At 42.1% G+C, this 26552-nt stretch overlaps 1 protein-coding gene across 13 annotated transcripts in view; it reads left to right on the top strand.

The window, feature by feature from the left end:
- The window catches only part of cadps2 (Ca++-dependent secretion activator 2), a 718900-nt gene that overhangs the window by 504667 nt on the left and 187681 nt on the right, over positions 1 to 26552 (top strand). For all 13 annotated transcript variants that reach the window (XM_087997417.1, XM_087997409.1, XM_087997412.1 and 10 more), the window contains exon 14: positions 24169 to 24270. In XM_087997417.1, coding sequence (XP_087853543.1) covers positions 24169 to 24270 — 102 coding nt within the window. The remainder of the gene's footprint in view (positions 1 to 24168; positions 24271 to 26552) is intronic.

The raw sequence follows: 26552 nt of genomic DNA, 5'->3' as shown, positions 1-26552 counted from the left end.
ATTGAACAAAGAAGGGCATTGGAATAGTCAAGTCTAAAGTGACAGCAGAATGAGGGTTTCAGTGTCTGATGGGCACAGGAGCAGAATAGGTAAGAGAGGTTGGATAGATCATCAGTAATCGTGGTTTACGCTCAGACAGTTTCTGGAGATGGAAATGCAGTATGAAGTCAATGGAAATTGTCAGATCTACTGTGATCACCTTTCTTAATATAAACTGAATCTTGACCCCATTAAATTCTTACCCCAATTCCATTTTTTCCTTTCCTTGCAAAGGCTTTGATCATTTTATCATATCCTAAGTCCATGTCCATATTCCAAATTTGCACCCTGTACTCTTTCCCAGTCCTCTGTTCACTGCCCTACATTGTCTTTCAGTTAGACATTAACCCAATCTGAACATTCTTATTTTTTTAAAGTCCTCTCTGTCTTTACCCCTTCCCATGTACTCCCTTTAACCCTAGAATTCTCCAAAATACCTGTACTCCTTAAATGCTGGCTTCTTGTGCATTTTAAATTTTAATTGCTTTACCTTTGGTGCCTTCAGTTGCCAAGGTCCTTACCTCTCTGATTTTCTCCCCGAACCTCTCCACTTCTCTACTTCCCTTTGCTCTTTTAGACACGGCTTGAAATGTACGTTTTGAACAAGCTATTGGTCACAGCACCTAATATATTCTTATGTGACTGTGTCAAAGTTTGACCCACCTACCTTTCCTGTGAGGCAATCTGGGGTGTTTCATTTTGTTAAAGATGCAGTGCAAATGCAGATTGTTGTTGGAGACTGAAGTTGGGGACATGTATCCCGGCAGCTGAATTTGGCAATCCCAGTCACCTGCTGCTGGCAAAATATGATGAAAATGCAGGATGTGTGCCTGAGAGGAGTACTCAAAATATTTTTCCCAGATATTCCTCCCTTGTGTGATAGGCAAAAGGCAGGAAACCAGCTCAGACTTTAATTAAACAAACCCTTCTTTATTTTAATTCTTCTAAGTACTAATACTCAATATAAAGTATACATTTGTTGCAAAATTTACTCATTACTTCGTCTAACTTTAACTTTAACTCACTCCATTTAACTTTGCTTTATTTTACTTAACTTAATTCACATTTAAGGCTATCTTTCACTCTATATGTTTGGCTTGAAACAAATACTGCCCCAATTTGAATGAAGTGGCCACCTTGGCTCTACAAATAACATATTCACTTAAATGGATGAATATTAGGTAAACTGATAGACTGACTGAAATAATTCCACAGAGTCCAGTATCCTGTCACCAAGTCACCCTTCAGAGCCAACTCTCAGAGTGAACAGAACCTCTGACACTCATATTCATTTTTTCTTTTTTCTTTTTATTTACTCCTGTGCTATTTTTTTCTTTTTTTTCTTTTTTTTAACCAGGAAGATAGGAAAACACCCGAGTGGCCAGTGACAAGTACTGCCCTTCACATCAAAGGGCAGTGCTGTGTGAACAAAACAGTGAAGGGTAGGGTAGGGACTAAATCAAAATAGAGTTGGAGGGGGAAATAATGCACTCCACTCCCTGCGGCGCCCACCTCTCACTGAAACCACATTTTGTTTTTTATTTTTTAATTTTTTTTTTCTTTTTTCCCCACACTACCGCCTAACTGCGGTAGTGCTTATTTTTTCCCCAGCACCCATGGTGTGTGTGTGCAGGTGTGATACACAGTGAAAGACACAAGGTGCACAAATCTTTATTCAGTTCCCACCACTAGAAGAACAGGAAAATACCCGAGTGGCCAGTGACAAGCACTGCCCTTCACATCAAAGGGCAATGCTGTGTGATCAAAACAGTGAAGGGAGGGTAGGGACTAAATCAAAATAGAGTTGGAGGGGGAAATAATGCACTCCACTCCCTGCGGCACCCACCTCTCCCTGAACAACTCCAGGGTGTTGGTCGACACCGCGTGCTCCTTCTCCAAGGACACCCGGGCCCTAACGTAACCGCGGAAGAGGGGCAGGCAGTCGGCCCTAACGACCCCCTCCACAGCCCGCTGCCTGGACCTGTTGATGACCAGTTTGGCCAGGCCCAGGAGCAGACCCACGAGGAGGTCTTCAGACCTGCCCTCTCTCCTCCGTACCGGGTGCCCAAAGATCAGGAGCGTGGGACTGAAGTGCAACCAAAAGCAGAGGAGGAGGTTTTTGAGAAAATCAAAAAGGGAGTGCAAACGCCCACACCCAATATACACGTGGGCCACGGACTCCACAGCGCACAAAACAAGCAGTTGGGCTGGGAGTCCGTGAACCACCGCAATCTGCGGTTGCAGGGGACTGCTGCGTGCAGCACCCTCCACCCCAGATCCCCGAGAGAAAGGGGGAGGACTCCCGTGTAGAGAGCCCTCCACTGGGGACACTCCTATTCATTTTATTTTTTTTTCTCTTCCTTTTTTTTATTAACCCCCACACTACCGCCTAACTGCGGTAGTGCTTATTTCTTTCCGAGCACCCATGGTGTGTGTGTGCACGTGTGATACACAATGAAAGACACAAGGTGCACAAATCTTTATTCAGTTCCCACCACTAGGAGAACAGGAAAACACCCGAGTGGCCAGTGACAAGCACTGCCCTTCACATCAAAGGGCAAGGCTGTGTGATCAAACAGTGAAGGGAGGGTAGGGACTAAATCAAAATAGAGTTGGAGGGGGAAATAATGCACTCCACTCCCTGCGGCGCCCACCTCTCCCTGAACAACTCCAGGGTGTTGGCGGACACCGCGTGCTCCTTCTCCAAGGATACCGGGCCCTAACGTAAACGCGGAAGAGGGGCAGGCAGTCGGCCCTAACGACCCCCTCCACAGCCCGCTGCCTGGATCTGTTGATGGCCAGTTTGGCCAAGCCCAGGAGCAGACCCACGAGGAGGTCTTCAGACCTGCCCTCTCTCCTCCGTACCGGGTGCCCAAAGATCAGGAGCGTGGGACTGAAGTGCAACCAAAAGCAGAGGAGGAGGTTTTTGAGAAAATCAAAAAGGGAGTGCAAACGCCCACACCCAATATACACGTGGGCCACGGACTCCACAGCGCCACAGAACAAGCAGTTGGGCTGGGAGTCCGTGAACCACCGCAATCTGCGGTTGCAGGGGACTGCTGCGTGCAGCACCCTCCACCCCAGATCCCCGAGAGAAAGGGGGAGGACTCCCGTGTAGAGAGCCCTCCACTGGGGACACTCCTATTCATTTTATTTTTTTTTCTCTTCCTTTTTTTTATTAACCCCCACACTACCGCCTAACTGCGGTAGTGCTTATTTCTTTCCGAGCACCCATGGTGTGTGTGTGCACGTGTGATACACAATGAAAGACACAAGGTGCACAAATCTTTATTCAGTTCCCACCACTAGGAGAACAGGAAAACACCCGAGTGGCCAGTGACAAGCACTGCCCTTCACATCAAAGGGCAAGGCTGTGTGATCAAACAGTGAAGGGAGGGTAGGGACTAAATCAAAATAGAGTTGGAGGGGGAAATAATGCACTCCACTCCCTGCGGCGCCCACCTCTCCCTGAACAACTCCAGGGTGTTGGCGGACACCGCGTGCTCCTTCTCCAAGGATACCGGGCCCTAACGTAAACGCGGAAGAGGGGCAGGCAGTCGGCCCTAACGACCCCCTCCACAGCCCGCTGCCTGGATCTGTTGATGGCCAGTTTGGCCAAGCCCAGGAGCAGACCCACGAGGAGGTCTTCAGACCTGCCCTCTCTCCTCCGTACCGGGTGCCCAAAGATCAGGAGCGTGGGACTGAAGTGCAACCAAAAGCAGAGGAGGAGGTTTTTGAGAAAATCAAAAAGGGAGTGCAAACGCCCACACCCAATATACACGTGGGCCACGGACTCCACAGCGCCACAGAACAAGCAGTTGGGCTGGGAGTCCGTGAACCACCGCAATCTGCGGTTGCAGGGGACTGCTGCGTGCAGCACCCTCCACCCCAGATTCCCGAGAGAAAGGTGGAGGACTCCCGCGTAGAGAGCCCTTCACTGGGGACACTCCTATTCATATCTGTCAGCCAGGGTTCTCTGATTGGACCAGGTTCACAGCCCCAGTCAGAGAACTCATTCTATGACGTCCACCTGGCTGACCTCGTTATAATCACTACACTGACCGCAACCAGCTTCCCCATCCTCTAAGTTCCTGGCTAGTTAGATTCCTAACTGGAGGTTTTCAAGAATTACGCTAGCAATTTCTCAAGTCTTCACAGTTATGACATTAAACGATTTTGTTTCATACAAATAGATATCAACTATAAGAGCACATGCAAATCATTTGCAAATCAAAGATAATTAAGTAATAAACTTGGATATCAGGGTGGTACTGCATTGTATAACTCTAAAGGGCTGCTTTCCTTCCGAAGGCATTTTTCTGAAACAGGCATTCTTTGTTGCTGGCACACAAAGCCTTCTTAATGTGTTTTGTTTACGAATGAAAGTCTACAATTATCTAATTTGTACCTGCAGGAACAAAATCAGAAATTGTTGGTGAAAAAAAGTTAACATTTTGAGTTGGGTGACTGTGGTGAAGAGTCAGCAGCCTCAAAATGTTAAGCCTGCATGCTTTCCGCAGAAGCTGCTGCGTTTTGCCCACAATCTGTTTTTGTTTCAGATCTCCAGCATCCATAGTGCTTTGTTTTATTTTAATGTATACGCAGGAGTTGAGGCTGCATACCTAAATAATGTGTTTGGAAAGGATCTTCTAAATCATAAGTTATTCATACAAACTCTAATTGGGAGATGTGACTGTAACCAGCTAATGTGTTTAACTTATTGTAAGGAGAAGAGATGCCCTAGTGATATTATCACTGGGCTATTCATCCAGAAACCCAGGTAGTTTTCTGGGGACATGAGTTTGAACCCGAGTCTGGGGACCTGTTATGTTGGAATATGAATTCAATAAAAGTCTGGAATTAAAAATCTGATGAAGACCATTGTCACTTGTTGGAAAAACCAACCTGGTTGACTAATGCATTTCAGAGAAGGAAACTGCCATCCTTTACCTGGACTAGCTTACATGTGATTCCAGGCACACAGCAATGTGATTGACAACTAACTATAGGGATGAGCTCTGAAACACTATTTGGAGCCTGAATTAATATACACTTCTACACCCTGCTCCAAATCTTAATGCAGGTGATTGGTTAGCTCTGTTGGCTGGATGGCTATTTTTCAATGCAGAGTAATACCAACAGTGGGTTTATTTCCCACACCAGCTGAGTTTAGGGCGGCATGGTGGCACAGTGGTTAGCACTGCTGCCTCACAGCGCCAGAGACCCGGGTTCAATTCCCGCCTCAGGCAACTGACTGTGTGGAGTTTGCACGTTCTCCCTGTGTCTGCGTGGGTTTCCTCCGGGTGCTCCGGTTTCCTCCCACAGTCCAAAGATGTGCAGGTCAGGTGAATTGGCCATGCTAAATTGCCCGTAGTGTTAGGTGCATTAGTCAGGGGTAAATGTAGGGGTATGGGTGGGTTACGCTTCGGCGGGTCGGTGTGGACTTGTTGGGCCGAAGGGCCTGTTTCCACACTGTAATGTAATCTAATCTAATCTTTACCGTAAGGACTATCTGCCTCAGCCCCTCCCTTCGCCTCTCAAGATAAACCACCACCAATTGTCTCTCAATTACTATGGACTAATAGGACTGTGACAATTATATCTTTACTTTATGATTTAGCCCAAAGTTTAAGGAAGAGTTCAAGACAGTAACACATCCATTTTTAAAAGCAATATTTGGACAACCTGCCATTGCAGATCACCTTTGTGATATATAAGCCTTTTGGCAAGGCAATGGTAACAGTGATCGAAGAATTAAGAAAGTTGGTCAAGAGCAAGAGCGGTAATGAGCTGAATTTTGTGGAAAATTTGATAAAGGACTTTGAATTCAATATCATTACAGCTCTGAAACTAGTCAGAATGTGAGGCGTATTGCATGGCAGAGGAACACAGTCTGTCATTCACTCCTCTGTCTTACTTTGCTCCATGTGCTTCCCCTCTTCACATCCCCATCCCCATCCCCAGAACCAGCAATGCATTCACCTGGTGAGTGCTTCCTTTATTTTGTTCTCACATGAAAAACCCCATAAAACATTACACATTGTTCAGTCAAGTCTAAGTGAAGTTTTGACAACAATCTTAGTAATAATTATTGCTGAGTAAACAATCTGGTCTTCAAAAGTAATTTTCTGATGGTCAATTGTAAAATATGTCCTTTAAGATTAATTACTAGATTTTTAAAAATCTAAATGTTTAAAAAAATGCTGTCTCCCAACTTCTACATCATGCTCTTTGTAAGAATCAAACTATACTCTGTGTAAAATATTTTTAAAGATTTGTTTTTAATGATCTTCACTTCCTAGCTCACTGCCTGTGGGATTTTTCTAACCTGTTGATTCCAGAGACAGCCTGACTGCATCAAGACAATTCCCTGCTGAGAGTCCACTGTAATGCTGCAATCCACTGCACAATTACAAGTGAAGTTCTGACTGTACAGATTATTAGACCTTAGTGAGTCACTCTTCAATGTCAACAGAAAGCACCTTTTCTTTGCCTGAGACTGCAAATCAAGACCAAAATTAGATAAGATGGTACAAATATTTTGAGGAAACTTTTATAAGAGGGAAGAATTGGGATTATGGCTGAGGAGTTTTGGAATTATGGAGTGGGGCCCCTCTAAAGGTGGGAATGGAAATGGTCTGAGGGTTGTGAACAGAAGGTCCCGGCAGAAAAGAGTAATGTAAATCACTTGGGACGAGCTAGTGAGGCAATTCTTATGAATGATAGGACTCCGAAAAATACTGAAGATTAGGGGGTGAGTAGTGTGCACATCCCCACAACCGTGAAGATAGTATGGCAGGTAGATAAGATGGGTAAGAAGACACAAGGAATGCTTGCCTTTATTAGCCAAAGCATAGGATACAAAAGCAGGGAGGGAACTGTATAAAACACTTGTTAAAGCCATAAACTGGAATACTGTGAACAGTTCTGATCACTAAATTATAGGAAAGGTATGACTGCATGAGAGAGAGTGCAGAGGAGATTTACCAGAATGCCTCCTGGCTGGAGGGTCTGAACTGGACAGATTTAGGTTGTTTTCCTTCAAGCAGTGAAAATTGAAAGGGGGATGACAGAGGTGTATAAGATTATGAGGGGCAAAGATTGGGTGGATAGGAAAGCATTCTTTTCCGATAGTCAGAGTCAATAACTAGGGGGGCATGGATTTAAGATAAAAGACTACAATGGGAATTTGAGGAGAATCTTTTCCACTCAGGTTGGTGGGGATTTGCAACTTATTGCTTGAAATGGTGATTGAGTCAGAAAGTCTTGCAACATTTAAGCAGTGTTGAGGTAGTCCCTTGGATTGCCATAGCCTCCAGGACTATGAGCCAAAACTGGGAGAATTGGATTAGTGGAGTCTGATAGACTACAATAAATGACAATCCCAGGCTACTATTCTGGAGACATGGGTTTGAATCCCACAATGGCAGATGGTGAAAATTGAATTCAGTAAAAACCTGGAATGAAAAGCCCTAGCTTATTGGTGGCCCTGTAATTACTGTTTTTTGTTGTAAAAATCCATCTGGTTCACTAATGTCTTTTAGGGAAGAAAAAGAGCCATGCTTGCCTGTTCTGACCGAGATGTGACTCCATATACCTACTAATGCGATTGACTGTTAACTGCCTTTTGGTAATAAATGAACCCCTAGCCCAGTGACGCCCACATCCCAGATACAAATTTTTAATAAGTTTTAGTTAACCAGTGCAGGCACAATGGGCCAAATGGCCTGTGCTATAAACCTACACATCTATGATCTCAATATATTAAAAAGACTTTGAAAATGTTGTGGCAGCAAGACGATGAAGGGTTGAGTAAAGAGGGTTGGGTTGTGAAGTTACTCTATGAAGATGCAGTGATATTGCAGAACTGACATTGAGTATGGGACAGGATGCGGGAAATACAGTTCTAAATGAACTGGACTTTCTGAATGGTGTAATTATATTGAATGGTGAAATGTTGAAAAGTCTGTTGTACACCACCTCCCCCCATCCCACATCAATTAGGCAAGAAGTCTTGCCTAAGAAAGCAGCTGGTCGCTCTGACTGGCCAGCAACTCTGTGGTCTTTGTAGTGCTAGAATTAAGAAGTGGGCAATGCCAGGACTACAGGCAATTCTTGGAGCTGAAGGAAGTATTGATTCCAGCCTTCAGGCAGATTGCATTTGTGTGTGTGTGTGTGTGTGTCTCTCTCTCTCTCTCTCGTTTGTGGGGCATGGGGCACCTTCAAAAGAGGTATGCAATTCCTGCCAACAGCAGGTCCCACAGTGAAAGCTGCCAGGCTGCCCTCCACACATGTAATTGTAGTGGAGGCAGAATAGGGCCTTCAAGTGGCCATTCATGAATCATGCAAGGGCCTCAATAGACCCAAGGGTAGGCATACTGGCTGGTGCATTTCCCACCCATGTACAATGGGAGGCAGATTTGGAGGTGTGGTGGGACGTTTGGGAGATCAAGGAACTGTAAAAGTTACCCCTTTGAATCTGGGAATGGGTAGCAATGAAGTAATAGGGATTGAGAATACAAAGTAGCCTCATCATGGTAGCTGAGAAATGTGTATGGCTGATGAAACTGATAGAATGGGAAAACAAAGACATAGGTGTGGCAGAAGGATTTTGCACCTGAAAACCACCATAAATCTTCCTTTCGTATGACCCTCACTCCATAGCAAGAAGGTAAATATCACTTACCTTCTCATTATTGGATACGACCAAGAGTAGGCCTCGAGGAGTAGTCTTTAGGGCACTGAAGCTTCCTCGCCTCCTTCTGGCTCCTGGTGACCAGGAAGGGCAGTACTGAAACCTTCAATAAACCAAGAAAGTTGCCTTTTCTCACTTATCAAGTTGATTGGCACATGCATAGCAAAAAGGGCAAATCTCTACCCACATTGTTTTACATTCATTTATTTTAATGAACAGACCATTGTGTCAAATGGCCATGCCAGCTCCCAGTCTTCACTCTCGACAGGGTTCTCCTCAGCCTGGCCAGGCTCTCCACCACCAGTAGCCACATACAGAAAAGCAACCTAAATAATCAATCCTCACCAGAGGCACATGGCCAGTGGTGAGCCGCAAGGATCGGAGCCGGGTCCACTGCTTTTTGTCATTTATGTAAATGATTTGGATGTGAATATAGGAGGTACAGTTGGTAGTTTGCAAATGGCACCAACATTGATGATGTGGTGGATAGTGAAGAAGGGTATTTCAGAGTACAATGGGATCATGATCAGGTGGGCCAATGATGGAGTTTAATTTAAATAAATGTGATATTTTGCATTTTGGTAAGACAAATCAGGGCATGACCTGTACACTTAATGGTGGGGTCCTGGGAGTGTTGCCAAATAAAGGAATGCAAGTATATGTTTTTTTGAAAGTGGAGTCACAGGTAGACAGGGTGGTGAAGAACGCTGAAACTTTATTGCTGGAACAGCACAGCAGGTCAGGCAGCATCTAGGGAACAGAAGATTCGACGTTCCCTAGATGCTGCCTGACCTGCTGTGCTGTTCCAGCAATAAAGTTTCAGCTTTGATCTCCAGCGTCTGCAGACCTCACTTTCTCCAGGGTGGTGAAGAAGGCTTTTAAACTTGCCTTCATTGATCAGAGCATGAATATAGGTGTTGGAAGGTCATTTTGCGACTATACAGGACATTGGTGAAGCCACTTCTGGAATACTGTGTTCAATTCTGGTCTCCCTTGTATATGAAAGATGTTATTAAACTTGAAAGCATTCAGAAACGATTAAGAAGAATGTTGCTGGGATTGGAGGACTTGAGCTATAGGAAGAGGCTGAATAGATTGGGGCTTTTATCCCTGGAGCATTGGCGGCTGAAATGTGACCTTATAGAGTATTGTAAAATCATGAGGGACATAGCTAAAGTGAATAGCCAAGGTCTTTTTCCCAGGGTAGGGGAATCCAAAATTAGAGGGCATAGGCTTAAAGTGAGAGGGGAATGAGACCTGGGGAGCAACCTTTTCATGCAGTGGGTGATGCGTGTCCGGAGCAAGTTGCCAGAGAGACTGGTGGAGGAGGGTACACTTACAACATTTAAAAGCCAACATAAATAGGAAGGGTTTAATACTGGCAAATGGAACCTAGAGCAGTTTAGGATGTCTTGTTCGCATGGACCAGTGCAACTAAAGGGTCTGTTGTTGTGCTGTATGTCTCTATGACTGTATTGTGTCGCAGTGATTACAAGGTTGCACAGTTCGGACACTGCTGTTGCCTACGTTGCAACAGTGGCAATATCTCAAAGATGCTTCCCAGCCTGGAGATTTGGGACATCCTGTGGCTGGGGAAGTGCGAGCCTTTCCTCCTTTACTTTCAACTAAAATGTTTAAGTTCTCCAACCGTTCCGTTCCAGTTAAAGGATCATGCACAAGCCTCTGTGGTCACTGGAAATAATTCTTCCCTAAATAAATAACGCAGCCATGTTTCATAGTTTCCATTACAGAAAGGTGGCCCTCCTTATATGATATGACGGCACTTGTCTGAGCAGCTATCAAAATCAATGGTCAAAGTGACAAGTTCTCAACTGTCTACTGATACTCGTTTCAAGGAAAGGTCGTCAAAAGTGACATTCTCCTGGCTCACCTTTCTCACATGTCATCTCACATAGCCTTAATTGGCTCCTGACAAGTGTAACTTGGAACTGTCACCCACTCAAGTGAGCTTGAATACGACAGAATGCACCAGCATCTCAGCGCTGACTCCAATGTGCTCTGACAACTCATGGGCAGAGTGAACATTAGTCAGGAATTACTATCTCACGTCTGTCACTGAACTGAAAGAAGGTGACACGCTGTCATCTTATCTGCACTGGGATATCAAGGGGATGTTACTCACTAATTCATGTCATATTTATCACATTGTTTTGATATAATACTCAGATCCTTTTGCTCTGATAACATCACTTCTGTATTTTCTGAGAATAGTTTCAACCTCGTCAATCTGCCTTGACCAAGCTAGTTAGCAGAATGACAATTTTTTCTTTTTTAAAAGAAACTGTTTCTTTCCGATTTGTGGTCACTTTTGCCCTTAAATGGTGACATAACTGTCCTTCCAGCAATGACACACGTAACTTAAAGATACATTTGTATCACTAACCAGTTAACCTGGTGTGACCCCTCAAAAGCTTGATCATGGTTATTCTGACAAGATGATTTACATTCGCTCCACTGGGATATTTCAAACAGTCGGTTCTTTGCTATAAACTTCTAACATGTGCAGTGAAGCTGTGTGTGAGGGATGATGAGATGTGACTGCTACCAGTGCTTTGTCTAAATCTGCATGAGTTGTTTCATATTTGTTCAGCTCTGTTCATCCAAGCATCACGATTGAAGTCAAAGATATAGCTCCCATTTACAATTAATAATTACTTTCTTGTTATGAAATATTAAGACTTTTGAAAGATAGTTTAGGCTGTAATCTGATTAAATTCTTACTCTAACATGAAAAAATGAATTGAAAAACTAAACCTCTTAATTCATGACAGGGAAACAAACCCTTTGGTCCAACCACTGCATGCCAACCATAATCCCAAAATTAACTAGTCCCACCTGCCAGTGCTTGGCCCATTTCCTCCAAGCATTTCTTTAAACATTGTAACTGTACCCACATCCATCACTTCCTCTGGAACTTCATTCCACCTATGAGCCACTCTTTGTGTAAAAAATTTCCCTTCAGCACTTTTTAAAATATTTCTCCTCTCACCCTACAAATATGCTCCCTAGTCTTGAAAACCCCAACTTTAGGGAAAATACATCTCCACCTTTCTATACTCCTCATGATTTTATAAACCTCTATAAGGTCCCCTCTCGACTTCCTATATTCCAGTGAAAAAAGTCTCAGCCTGTCCAGCATAAAAGTCTTGGTAGTATGGATGTGCAGAGGGATCTTGGAGTCCATGTACATAGATCCCTGAAAGTTGCCACCCAGGTGGATAGTGCTGTTAAAAAGGCACATGGCATGTTAGATGTTATTGGTCAAGGGATTGAGTTCCTGAGCCGTAATTCATGCTGCGACTGTACAAAATGCTGGTGCAGCCGCACTTGGAGTATTGTGTACAGTTCTAGTCGCCCCATTTCAGGAAGGACGTGGAAGCATTGGTAAAGGTGCAGAGGAGATTTACCAGGATGTTATGTAGTCTGGAGGGAAGGTCTTATGCAGAAAGGCTGAGAGACTTGGGTCTGTTCTCATTGGAAAGAAGAAGGCTAAGAGGGGATTTGATAGAGACATACAAGATGATCAGAGGATTAGATAGGGTACACAGTGAAAGTCTTTTTTTCTAGGATGATGACATCAGCTTGTATGAGCAGATATCAGAGGCAGGTTCTTTACTCAGAGAGTGGTAAAAGCGTGGAATGCCCTGCCTGCCAATATAGTTAACTTAACCACATTAGGGAGATTTAAACAATCCTTGGATAAGCATATGGATGATGATGGGGTAGTGTAGGGGGATGAGTTTAAGTGAGTTTACAGGTTGACGCAACATCGAGGGCTGGAGGGCCTGTTCTGCGCTGTATTGTTCTATGTTCTCTGATCTCCTTGTAACTCAAACCCACCACCCGGCAACATACTGGTAAATCTCTTCTGAACCCTCTCCAGGGTCTTAATACCCTTCCTATAACAGGGTGACCAGAACTGTACACAGTACTCCAGAAGAGGCCTCACCAACGTCTTGTACAATCTCAGCATAACATCTCAACTCCTGTACTCAATGAAGGCAAACGTGATAAATGCCTTCTTAACCACCCTATCTAAACTTCAAAGAATTATGTACCAGTACCCCCAGGTCTCTCTGTTCTACAACAATACCGAGGGCCCTACCATTAATTGTATGAGTCCTGCCATTGTATGTTTTACCAAAATGCAATACCTAATTTTTATCCAAACTAAGTTCGGCCTGCACTCTTCAGCCCATTGACGAATTAAAAATGCCCTCTATGCCCAAATTGCCTGACCTCGAAATGGGTTTTTGGCAATATTATGTATTTTCATCAAAAATATATGTTTTCCTATTTTCCACTTGTTGTAGCTCGGTGCAAACTTTAATCCCCTTTGTTTTTGCAGTGTTCTCTAACCCTTTTCTTGGGTTAGGATTTGATGATTGCAGCAACCATCCACATGTCACTCATATATCCATAGTCTGACTCAGTCAAGTATCTTTAGTTCACAGGTGTGCCTAAAAGCAAAGGCCCAGAGGCTTTCTGCATCTGGGGATGTCATGTTTCATGTTCAGTGCAATGATCTCATGTTAACATCTTTGCAGCAATCACTAAGCAGAGGTTGGGAGCTCGATATTTTCCTCCTTTATAGCTCAGGGAAGGCGAGGCCAATTGTGGATCTCTGATCGAGGTCAGCTAACTCAATTTGGTAGTCAAAATTATTTCTCTGTACCCTTTTTACCAAATCAATTCATGCCTTGAAAAGCTCATTAGGTTACCATATGCACCATCTCACAGCAGGTAATGAAGTACCAACGCTTGAGAGAAGCTTGTGTTGTGGATGATTTGGCCAACAGTACTATTGTCCTGACTCATATGAGAAAGTACCAGGCCTTTGCTCTCTAGTTCCCCTGATTCACCCCATATGAAACTCTCAACCCACCACCTCATTCTACAGTACACCATTCATGTGCTGTCCCACTCTCTTCTCATTCACTTGGTACAATAAAATAAATGTTTATTTTGGTAATGATCTGAACTTTGATTTTTTTTTAATTTAAAAACTGGTTGTTATCTGTGATATTTTCAATAAAACAGGAAAATGTTAAATTTTATTTGATTAAGAATGTTGGGCCAGATTTTGCATCAGGAATAATCAAAAAGGCTATCAACACTCACTGCCATTGTGGGGAATATTATAAAACTGCAACTTCTAGTACCAGCACTTGCACAGTTAAAATCAGGAAGTTGCTTCCCACATTGCCCAGCCTGTCCAGAAACTTTGCATATCACTGAGAGACTTTAATCATAGTCACAGAGTATTGGCCCTTCAACCCATCTTGTCCACACTGGTCATGAAACATTTATCTACTCTAGCCAAATTTTCTAGGACTTGGCAATTAGCCTTCTATGCTTTGGTGCTTCAGGTGTTCATTTGCAAACTATTTAAATGTTGTGGTATTTCTGGCCTCTACGAGACTTTTAGGCAGTGTGTTCCAGGAACCCCTTACCCTCTGGGTGAAAATAGAAACCTTTCTTAAATTTTGGTTTTTAACTGAAATCTAAGCACCTGGCTATTGACCATTAAAAGGAAAAGTTTCTTCCTCTCCACCCTATCTCTGCTCTGAATAACTTTGTACACATCAATCAGATTCAACTTTTCTGAAATGTTTTCTTAAAACTTACCGAGTTTTAGTCACTGTCACCAAACTGACACTTCAACCTGTTGCCCCGTTGCATTTGCTAAAATTACGGCCAACACTTTACATTGAAACCCAGACAATGACTTGAACTTGTGGGGGTTGTTAATTAAACACAGCACAAAATAGTTATTCATGTTGCATTCAGATATAAGGGATTTCAGGACTCTTGTGGTGCAATGGTAGTGGTCCTCTCTTTGAGCCAGGAGGCCTGGGTTCAAGTCCCACCTGCTCCAGAGGTGGGCAATACTGTCTCCGAACAGGTTGATTAGAAGATATCTCACTTAAATGTGAATCAGGTGTGGTGCATCATAATTACAGCCAAACTTGAAAATTTACTTTTGCTGGTGTGGACTCTGTCCTGCAGACTGTCAGTATACTTAAAGACTCAAAAAAATGTTGTTACTTCCATTTGTTTCATCACACACTTCATTCAATCTTTCTCACCTTCTCTTCACTTTCCATTCAATAAATTAAACATTCCCCATTCACATTTTTTTATGCAGACTGCAGGCTAACATGAGAGTGGGGAGGGATGCAGGTTTGAATGGGCTCGGATTCCCTTTATGCTGTGGTGTTCTAACACAGGATATATATTCCCCACCTGGAAGTTAGCCTCACTGGTAAGCTTGGCTCCCAGTCAGGTAGGGAAGAGCCTAGACCAGATAGGTCCAAAGGAAGAGTTGGGAGAGAGATTGTCCAATTCAGCACTTAGGGTTCTTGCAACTCCAGAGGCATTTAATCTCTGCCCAAGGTGAAGGTGGAAGGTCTTATCACCCAATCTAAACATCCTTGTTTGAGGATCTTTTTGATTATTCTGACCATTAGGAAATTTAAAGGAAAATTTGTGGGCTGATGATGCAGAAACTGATTAAGACTAAAAGCGAGCTAGTGGACCAGATTATAATCTAAAGAAATTGGTTGTTAATACAAAGACATATCATTATACAGCTGAATGCGTTTTCTCACATTTTCTCTATGCCAATAAGCACTTTTAATAATGATGTTTGAAATATAATCAAAAGGGTTTTTATCTCATGTTTCTATCTCATTAGCTAATAACCTTCATTTGCGGTTAGTGGCAATGATGCTTTTATTTATTTACTCATGGAATGTGGATGTTGCGGCCTGGAGCAGCATTTATTGCCCATCGTTCGTTGTTCTTGAAAAAGGTGGTGCGCTGCCTTATTGAACAAGGGATCTTCATAAACTACAAGCTTCCTTTCCCTCTCTATTGGTATTGTAGGTCTACCTACAGTACATGGGTATTGAAGATGCTCTTAGCTTCCACATATTCTACCAGTCATTATCCTAAGAATGGCAGACAATTGATAAGGAAACAGTGTAGTATTGCTACAGTAATGCATGTACTCTTAACCTTTGCACGCTTTCATAAAGATTTCAAGTCTAATAAATGAGCAATGCTGACCAATTTTGTAGTACTTCCTAATACATAGTTAGTGTCTGAATTTGTTTGTGGAAGAAATTTAAAAAGAAGAGGAGACATTTTGTTTTATGCTGCCAGTCTGATGTTTCCAAGCTTTGGAAAGCAGTAAGACAGGCTCAAGAGTTGGAGGACGTTGGTTCACAGCATGTTCCTGGATAGCAGATGGAGTGAATGGAATGTGGAACAGCTTCCACATGAAGAGTGTTTCAAAAGGGATTTACTTTACACAATGTGCAAATGCCCAAAAGATCTTCAAGCAAAATTGTATCTGTTAACTAACAATGCCAGAATGGATGTCCTCTTCTTAGGAAAGGATAACAATTCAACTTTCCTTGTGTTGAACATGGAGTACAGAATCCTTTTGAATAGGCAAGAATGGCTGCACAGTTTATTAGCAATCTGCAGTCATTGATTACAAAACTCCATGTGAACACTTTATACCATTGAGGGTAGGAGTTGGGACGTCATGTTGAGGTTGTACTGGATGTAGGTGGGGCCACTTTTGGAGTACAGTTCTGGACACCCTGCTCTGGGAAGAATATTATTAAATTAAAGAGGGTTCAGAAAAGATTTACCAGGATATTGCTGTGAATGAGAGTTTGAATTATAAGGATAGACTGGGACTTTTTTTACTGGAGGGTAGGAGGTTGAGGGGTGACCTTATACAGGGTTATTAAATCATGAGGGGCGTAGATAAAGTGAATAGCAATGGCCTTTCCCTTCAAGTAGGGGAGTTCAAAACTAGAGGGCATATTTTTAAGGCAAGATGAGAAAGATTTAAAAGGGACCTGAGTTGCAACTTTTTCACATAGAGAGTGGTTCGTGTATGTAGTGAACTGCCAGAGGAAGTGGTGGATGCGGATGCAGTTACAGCATTTAAAACACATTTGGATAGGTACATCAATAGGAATGGTTTAGAGGGGTATGGGCCAAATGCAAGCAAGTGGGACTGATTTAGTTTGGGAAACTTGGTCAGCATGGATGAGTTGGACTGAAGGGCCTTTTTCCATGCTGCGTGAATTAACAAAACAGGAAGTCAAATGCAGCATGAAGTGAAATTCAGCTTGACAAAACTGTAGCTAATTCACAAAGGCATTGTTTCTATTCCTGTTTTCCAGTCTGAAATGTGAGATGTAATTGCAAATGAAAACAATCAATAGATTCTAAGCTGTATTGATGTTCTAAGGATGCTGCAATTAGAACATTCAGCACTTGCTCGTTTTACGTATCTATCACAGTACAAGATTAGGCCCAGCTCAAAAAAAAGATCTGTCTTAAAGTTTGCTGAAGATCATTTGTAGCCTATACTCAAATTGCTTTTGATGTGTCTTGCATAACAATGTTAAACCACTAAGTTCCAACCTAATGTCCATGTAACGCATGTTGTTGAGAGTCTTTGCTTACTGTGATTTACATAGATATCAGTGAGATGTTAAAGTTCATGCTACTGTAATGTATATGAAGGAAGCAGCTCTGGACTGTGCTTCATTTAAAGAATTGTAAGAGGTGAAATTGGACTTGATAGCATCTTTCTATCTGTACTACAAGAAACCTTGTAATTATAAAATCATGAGGGGCATGGATATGGTAAATAGACAAGGTCTTTTCCCGGGGGTGGGGAGTCCAGAACTGGAAGGCACAGGTTCGAGATTTTTAAAATTTAAAATGTTTTCACGCAGAGGGTGGTGCGTATATGGAATGAGCTGCCAGAGGAAGTGTTGGAGGCTAGTACAATTACAACAGATAAAAGGCATCTGGATGGATATATGAACAAGAGGGTTTAGAGGAATGTGGGCCAATTACTGGCAAACGCGATTAGGTTAGGACATCTGGTCGGCATGGACAAGATGAGTGAAGGGTCTGTTTCTGTGCTGTCCCTCTCTATGACTCTATGATGCTATCAGAAAAGAAAGACGAACATAAATGAAGTTCTGGGAGTAAGGAAGAAAGTAAAAAATGTAGACACCATCAATAGCTTGTAAGTAAAAAGAAATTATGTAGTGAGAGAAGTAGGGTTTGGGTAGGAGGATTAGATGAGAGGACACTATCATCTTTAATGTTTTCAGCTTTGTTGACAGCTTTCCCATAATGATCAGCTCAATCTCCTCGTGTGGTTGGAAAATATCGGAATGTCTTTCCCCCTTGAGTTAGTTCCTGCTGTCTCTAATTTTACACCATAGTCTCCAACAAGGCAGTGAGAGTGCAGATGGTGTGTCAGTGATTATCATGCAATATATTTGAGTGGTACTGCTGATATGATTGAATAACTGACAATGTATGCAAGTTTTGAGTTGTGAATGTGAGGTTTTCTTTGCGTGTGAGGATGAGCTGAAGTCAAGGAATATTAGGCTTGAGTCATGGTCAGTAAAGTTTAGTGGTAGGAGAGTCATGGAGAAATGTGCATTTCATAGTAACTGAGGCTAGTGGTGGACTTGGTAAGATATGGTGTTTGAAAATGCATTTACTGACCTTGGCTACTCATATAAGTAGTTGTTAAAATAATTAATTAAACCTGTTATGGTACTGTGCCAAGTTCATGGGGCTATCACCTGCCGTTAACTTCAATGACTGCTTCCATTGTCGTCGTCTTACATGTTTTGAGGGCCCACTAGCTCCCTGAAGATGAGGAAATCTTTCCATCTACCTCTCCAAGGGCTCCAGTATGAAACGTGAAAACAGCTGTGCCCATGCTCTTTAAAAGGTGTAGTTCAGCTTTAAGTAATTCTAAACATGAGATTAATGTGTGCAGCCATTGAACAATATAGTTTGTGCTGGTTGAATGCAGCTGGCATTAGAATAACCAGACGACACAAAGGTGGCACAAAGGCTGCAGGCTATCATACGTCGTCACAGGGGCTATCCATTGTAGGCTGCGTGGAGACTGAAATTCAGGTGATTATATTTCAGTTTCTCAGTATGTGTTCTTTTCAGAGGATTTCAGCAATTGATTGCTATCTGACACTCCTTGCAAAGACTTAGGGAGAAACTGAGCTAGGTTTCAAGTCTGACCAGTAGAAGGCGTATATTAAGATGTCTGTACTTTACATGTAACTAACAATTCTGTATCCTTTAGTTTACTGGGAACAATAGTTCGTGAGCCAGACAAACAAAAATAGCCAGTACTTTGCATAGAAATGCCAAAACTAATGCCTTAATGATTGTACCTGTGTGTGCTTGTGTGATGTCCTCTTTTAGATATAAGTTGCAGCTTGTTATATATTCCGGATTTGAACATTGTAAAGATTTGTAGGAACTGTAGGCATGTCTGATCGTACCGTGGGCCAGTTGCATGTGTGTACGTGGTAATCATGATTAGCCCATGTGCTTAGTACATTATGGTACTGTGAATTCATTCCTTGCCACCTTAATATTTGCCTTTTGTTTGTCAAATTTATTCCCAGTGGCTTTCTTGACATGCCGAGTACTCTTTGTTGACTTAATCATACAGTTGTTTCTTGTGATAACTTCAACATAGCTCAATGATGTGGGCATTTACTGGCCTATGTTTCTGCACAGTTTGGACAGATGCCAGTCGTTGGGCGGATGCCAGTCACTGTATGTGCTCTCTCAGTTTACAACTACTTGGCAGCTGGGCAGGATGTTTGCAATGATAAGGTGGTAATAATGGGGGAGGTGGGTCAGGGAAGCTCAAGAAGTGACACCTCTGGCTGGCATGCAGGTTTGCCAACACCATACTATCCTTGACTCATTTTGCTGGAGGTCAGCTCAGGGCAAAAGCTTCACGTTGCTTATTTAAAATGTCAATTAAGGACATGGTTAAGAGGGCAAATGGAATTTTCTACTTGATGTGCAAACAAGATGGGGTTGAGTAAGAGGATGGGTGGGGGTGGCAGGACTTCCAGCAGCTGGAGGACCAACAGAGGTCTACCTGTGGAGATGGAACTCAGCTTTTAATTGCAGTTAAAAGCATCCCCTTTAATATCTCACAAGCTCCACTGAAATAAGTTGCTTTGACATTGTACCCTGGTACAGCCCCTTGTCACTGGCCAAAAGCATGTCAGCAAGTTGCCTGTTTATCATAAAACAGGGAGAAACTGTGTCATTTATTTCCAGAAATGGACATCAGTACCCTTTGCTGCACCTGTGTGTTTCTAATTGACTAATGTGACAGATTTTCTCCCTGTTGACCTTAAAGAAACCAAATAGGATTGTCAGATCTTAAATTGTAGATATATCCAATGTTTTATTTATTACATAGCTATAGATCACAGCAAAAGATACTGATTGTCCCTGTATTCTTAGGAGAAAACATGGTTATTGATATGTATGTGATATTGATCTGGATATGAAATGGTGAATATAATGTGGTGGTTAAATTACTGGATTAGCAAGCATAGCACACACATTCAAATCCCACAACAACATTAAAAGGATTTGAATTCAATTTAAAATCAAATCTGAAAATTGAAAGACATCATCAGTGTAAGTGAACAATAAGTGTTTCTTTTTTGGAAAGAAAAGCTGCCATGCTTATCCTGTGAATCCATTTGGCTGTGAGTGCCCTCTGACAAGTCATTCTGTTCTATCCAAACACTGTCAGGGCAGCTATGAGTGGGTGATGGTGGTGTAGCGATAATGCCAATGGACTAGAGGCCTCGAGACATACGTTCAAATCCCTCCATGGAAATATATTAAATTAATTTTAAACATCTGGAATTGAAAGCTGTTTTCAGTAATGGTGCCATGAAACCATAATCCATTGTTGTAAAAACCTAACTGGTTCACCAATTCCCTTTTAGGAAAGGAAATCTGCATTCATTACTTAGTCTGGCCGACATGTAACACCCTATAAATCCAAAAGAGTGTGTTTGACAGCCATCTGAAATGGACTAGCAAGCCACTCCATTGTAACATATCCCTTCAGAAAAAAACCCAAAACCATAAAACTGAATGGACCACCCTATATCACAGCAACAGCGAGACAGCTGGCCCTATCATCCATGCCATGTTCTTTTTACTAACCTCTGGAAGCTTCTGCCAAGATTGGGAGAGCTATCTCACTAGTGAAAAGAAAGCCTGACAAAGTCAGAACCTCCAAACCAACATTGCGGACAATACTTTCATTATCCATTGTTACGATCCATCCCACCAACAGTGGATCAGTGCTACAGAGTTAGCAGGGAGTTCCTCTGGAGGTCCTCAATATTGACTCCAAACCCTTCTGTTATATGGTCCAGTGTTGGCAAGGAAACAACTGTATGTTTTTCAATCTATTAATCTCCCATCAGTTGATGAGTCAGTACTTGTACACCATGAGGATGAAGCAAGAATCAACAAGAGTACAGAATATACATTGGTTGAGGGACTTCAGTGTCCATCACCAAAATTATCTCATATATCAGCACTACTGCATTTATGATTTGGAGATGCCGGTGTTGGACTGGGGTGTACAAATTTAAAAATCACACAACATCAGGTTATAGTCCAACAGGTTTAATTGGAAACGCACTAGCTTCCGGAGCGATGCTCCTTCATCAGGTGATTCCTACTGCATTTAGGAAGTGAAAACGTTAACAAGTCCCTGCAAATCCTGATGAACTTCATTCTGTCATAGAATCATACAATACAGAAGAGGCTCATCAGCCATCGAGCCAGTACTGTCCAAGTGACATTAAATTAACAATAATTCCACTTTCCAGTATTAGGCCCTTATCCTAGAATCTTAAAAGTGGCTGCTGGGATTGTAGATGCATTGGTTTTAATTTTCCAAAATTCCGTGACTTTGTAATCAGATTGGAACATACCAAGGTGACTTCTCCATTCAAAAAAGTAGGGAGCCAGAAAGTAGGAAACTATAGACACTTAGTCTACGTCTATCATAGGGAGATTGCTGGAATTTACTATTAACAAGATTATGGCAGGGCACTAAGAAAAGTTCAATGCAATTGAGGAGAGTTCATAACCATTTTGTGATAGACAATTTGTGTTTGATTGATTTATTATCATTTTTTGTTTCCAATTCAATATGGATATGATGTAACTAGATATCCATTTGATAAGGTGCACATCAAAGGTTAGAACACAGAAGAAGAGCTCATGGCGTGCAGGTAATATAATTAGCATAGATGGAGAATTGGTTAGCTAACAGGAAGTGTGGGAATAAGTGGGTAATTTTTGGGTTGGCAAGGTGTACCGGGTGCATTGCGACAGGATCAGTGTTTAACCTCAACTATTTACAGACCAAATTAATGGCTTGGATGATGGGACTAAATGTAGCTATTTTCCTAATTAGCCTGTTTAGAGATACGCATATATGTCCCCATCAATCTACCTTCCACAGATGAATCTGTCCATGATATTATTGATAGGAGTGGCTGCCATGCAGTCCTTGTGAAATCAAAGTTCCATCTTCACACTGAGCATTCCCTCCATTGTGTTACATGTCACTTCATGCTGAATGACATAGATTCAGGTCAGATCATGTCACTTAAAATGGGACATCAATAAACTGCAGAATTGTATTAATCTCAAAGTGTTACCCCATGGTCCATGATATCTATTACCATCAAGCCAGGTAATTGAACCTGGTTTAATGAAGAGTGCAGGATTGCAGCAGCAGCAGCATTGTATATACTTAAACATGAGGTGATAGTGCTAAATAGTCCCATTACCAACAGTCCTGCTGCAGTCCTGTCACATCCAGTTGTAAAGGGAATAAGTGCAGGAGAGGATCCACAAATATCCCCGTCCATAATAATGGGAGAGCCCAGTACATAAGTGCAAAGGCCAAGATTGAAACATTTGCAATCATTTTCAGTCTGAAGTGCTTCAGACCATCTCATACCTCCAAACATGTCTTGTTACAATGTGGATTGAATCAAATTGACTGGATACTGGCATTTGTGATGCTGGGGACCTCTGAAGGAGGCCAAGATGAATTATTAACTCAGCACTTCAGACTGAAAATGATTGCAAATGTTTCAATCTTGGCTTTTGCACTTATGTACTGGGCTCTCCCATTATTATGGACAGGGATATTTGTGGATCCTCTCCTGCACTTATTCCCTTTACAACTGGACGTGACAGGACTGCAGGACTGTTGGTAGTGTGACTATTTAGCACTATCACCTCATGTTTAAGAATACACGATGCTGCTGCTGCTGCAATCCTGCACTCTTCATTAAATCAGGTTCAATTAACTGGCTTGATGGTGATAGATACCATGGACCATGATATGGGCCCTGACAACATTACAGTAGTGGTGCTGAAGATTTGCCCTCCAGATCTTACCATACCACAAGCCAAGTAATGTTTCACCACCACAATAATGTTGGCATCAATGTGGAAAATTGTCCTGTCCTTAAAACCAGGACTAATGCAATCATTGTTCCTTCAAACTGTCAATGAATTACTTTCCCAGTAGCAATGTGGGTGTGTCTATACCAAATGGAAAGCACTAGTTCAGGAAGGCAACTCACCACCTTTTCAGTGGCAATTAAGGATAGTCAACAGATATTGGTTCTTCAGAGACGTTGATATTCCATGAACTAATAACAAATCCTGACCAGCAATGCACAGAAACCTTGAGAATGAAAATAAGTATATAGATTTTATTATGGCTGTCACACCAACTGAGAACAACTTACTCCCATTCCCCTACACCCTGCTAGCCTTCTCCCCAGTTCAGAAAGCCTCTCTTGCCTTTTCTCAAGCCATTTACTCCTGAGTCCATCTGGTGTGTCCCTATCCTCTTCAGCTATCTTGTAAGTCTTTTCCCTTGCGACCTTCATCTTAAATAGGCAGCAGAATATGGGAGGAACATTCTGTCCTTGCTTTCCTGACCTGGAATCCTGCTTATTGACACATTGGTAAGCCCATGTCTTTGAGATTAAAACTGGGTGAAGTATCTTGCAAAATTTTTGATAGGACTGCAGGCTTCTTTAGGGAGCAAAGCTCCTTCCGAGTCCGAGAACCTGGGTTCAAAACCCACCACGGTAGGTTATGAAATTTGAATTCAATAAAAATCTGGAATTAAGAGTCTAATGATAACCATGAAACCATTGTCAATTACCAGGAAAACATGTCTGCTTCACTTATGTCCTTTACGGAAAGAAATCTGCCATCCTTACTTGGTCTGGTCTGCATGTGACTCCAGACACACAGCAATGTAGCTGACTCTTAACTGCCCTCTGGAATGGCCAATAAATGTTGACCTAGCAGTGGTGCCCTCATTGCGTAACTGAATTAAAGAAGAAGAGGTATCCTAATTGTATAAAATTGTGTGTCATTTTATATCAGTGAGTTAGTGAACTTCTGTTGTGACTTCCAACATTTGAAAGAGTGTCTTTTCTTCTCTTTTTCAGACCAGATGGAATTGGAACTGTAACAGTTGAAGAGAAAGAAAGGTTTGATGAAATTAAAGAAAGACTTCTGTGCCTCCTTGAAAACCAGATCACCCACTTCAGGTAAGCTGGTTTTGCTACAATAAGATCAAGAACTGCCGATGCTGGAAATCTGAAACAGAAATTGCTTGGATAAACTCAGCAGGGCTGTCTTTATGCTGCATTCTCTCCAAAGATGGTATCAGACCTGCTGAGCATTTCTAGAAATTTCTGTTGTTATTGGAGGTGGTTTTGCTTCCTTGGCATTGAGGATCACCCCATGTTGTACTGTTCTCATGCCTGGATGCGTGAATTCCTATTTTAATTCTGGCTAGTTTGGAAATAAACAGGGTACCTGTCTGTCTGTTCATCTACCATCCAATGCTGGTGGGCCTAACATCTGAGGTGATGGATGGGAATGAGCCAAGCATTTGATACAACCATGGATCTAAGGGAAATGGCCCCTAGCTCAAGCTAAATGTTTTGGGTGTGCATGTCTGTGGTGGTTGCAGAGTGGATTCCTACTTAAGACACAGAATCATAGCAGGAATTTCTGATGAAGACCTTTTGCCTGAAACATTGATTTTCCTGCTTCTCGGATGCTGCCTGACCTGCTGTACTTTTCCAGCACCATACTCTCGACTCTAACCTCCAGCATCTGCAGTCCTCACTTTCGCCCCATGGCAAGAAAGGCCAACAGCCTCCATATAGATCCCAGAACACAACCTAAACCACAGAATCCTTCCAAGTCTTACAAGATGTTAATAAACTGAGCTAGTTCCCGCCATATTGTTATGTTGTTTTTCACTGTGGCTTACCTCCTGGGATGATTAGATTAGATTCCCTACAGTGTGGAAACAGGCCCTTCGACCCAACAAGTCTACACCGACCTTCCAAAGAGTAATCCACACAGAACCATTTCCCTCTGACTAATGCACCAAACACTATGGGCGATTTAGCATGGCCAATCTCCCTAACCTGCACATCTTTGGACTGTGGGAGGAAACCAGAGCACCCAGAGGAAACCCACGCAGACACAGGGAGAATGTGTGAATTCCACACAGTCACCTGAGGGTGGAATCGAACCCGGGTCCCTGGTGCTGTGAGGCTGCAGTGCTAAACACTGAGCCATCATGCCGCCCCCGTATGTTACAGTTTGGTAGTGTCGATGACATGAACTTTTTAAATTAAGCCTCCATCTACCTGTGGTGAGTGTTGCTAGGATTCTGACAAATTATTGAGCAGTAGGTGAAGGAATACTTCAATCAAGCTGAAATGACTTTCAAAGAGAAGTACTACTAGATGCTATTTTAACTAGTAAAACAGAGCATAGAATTCCAACTCATTCTATTTTAAACTGGGCAAAATAGTTTTCAAGTGTAGTGTTAAAGGGCACCACTAGAATTAAGTTGCCTTCATCTACAGTTGAACACATTCTCAGAATATCTCAAAGCGTTTGGCAAGCAAAGAATTAATTTTGAAATGTAGTCCCTGGTGTTTTATCAGTAAATGTAGCAGATGAAATGTGCACAAGTTCTAACAAATGACCAAAGAATTAACAAAATAATTGGATTTTGTGAAATTTGCCAGGGCACAAAATGTAGCCAGGACATGTTTATAGCCTTCCACCAAATGATCTTTTATATCTATTTAAACAAGGACGCTGACTCTCTAATGAACACTTTCATCCAAGTACATCACTTCTGGTAGTACAGCACTCCATTGTGACCACACTTAATTCTAGCATAGGTTGCAAACTACAATCTGGCTAGGGTTTAAATCCACTGATGTCTGATTCAGACAGAAAGTGATTAACTTGAATTTGAAACTTAATGTCTGCATGTTAAATCTGAAGTTCTAATTTTCTCTGTTTAAATGCATGTCTCATGATGTGATTCCTTTGTTGTCAAAGTTTTCTATTCATTTTTATCATTAGAAGAACAAATATCAATCACGTGACCTGACATTGTTATTGTTCCATTCTATCAGATTTTGCATGTAGACAGAAGAAAACTTAGAAAATAAAGCATGTTGTTAACTTAAAGAGAGGTCTGGTGGTGATATGTTGGAACCCTTACCTCTCGAGTCAGAAGTTTTAGGTTCATAACTGCAAGAAGGTGCTTCATTAGCAACCAAATTGGTTGCCTATTAATCTACCGATCCTTCCAATGTGCCAGTGGCAAGTGGTAATGGCTAGAGAATATCCTGGTCAACCTGCCCCTGTTAAAGGACTTTATGCACAGGTTCTTGTGTCACTTCATTCTGAGGGACTACCACAAGGTTTACTTAGTAAACATTTTTGAACAAAAAAAACTTCCATGTAAAGGAATAAGATGTAGATTATGAATGCATTTTTAAAAAAACTT

This window comes from Chiloscyllium plagiosum, unplaced genomic scaffold, assembly GCF_037043375.1.
Source record: "Chiloscyllium plagiosum isolate Xiang-an unplaced genomic scaffold, Cpla_swu_hap1 HiC_scaffold_19, whole genome shotgun sequence".
NCBI lineage: Eukaryota > Metazoa > Chordata > Chondrichthyes > Orectolobiformes > Hemiscylliidae > Chiloscyllium > Chiloscyllium plagiosum.
This window is presented reverse-complemented; position numbering and strand designations above follow the sequence as displayed.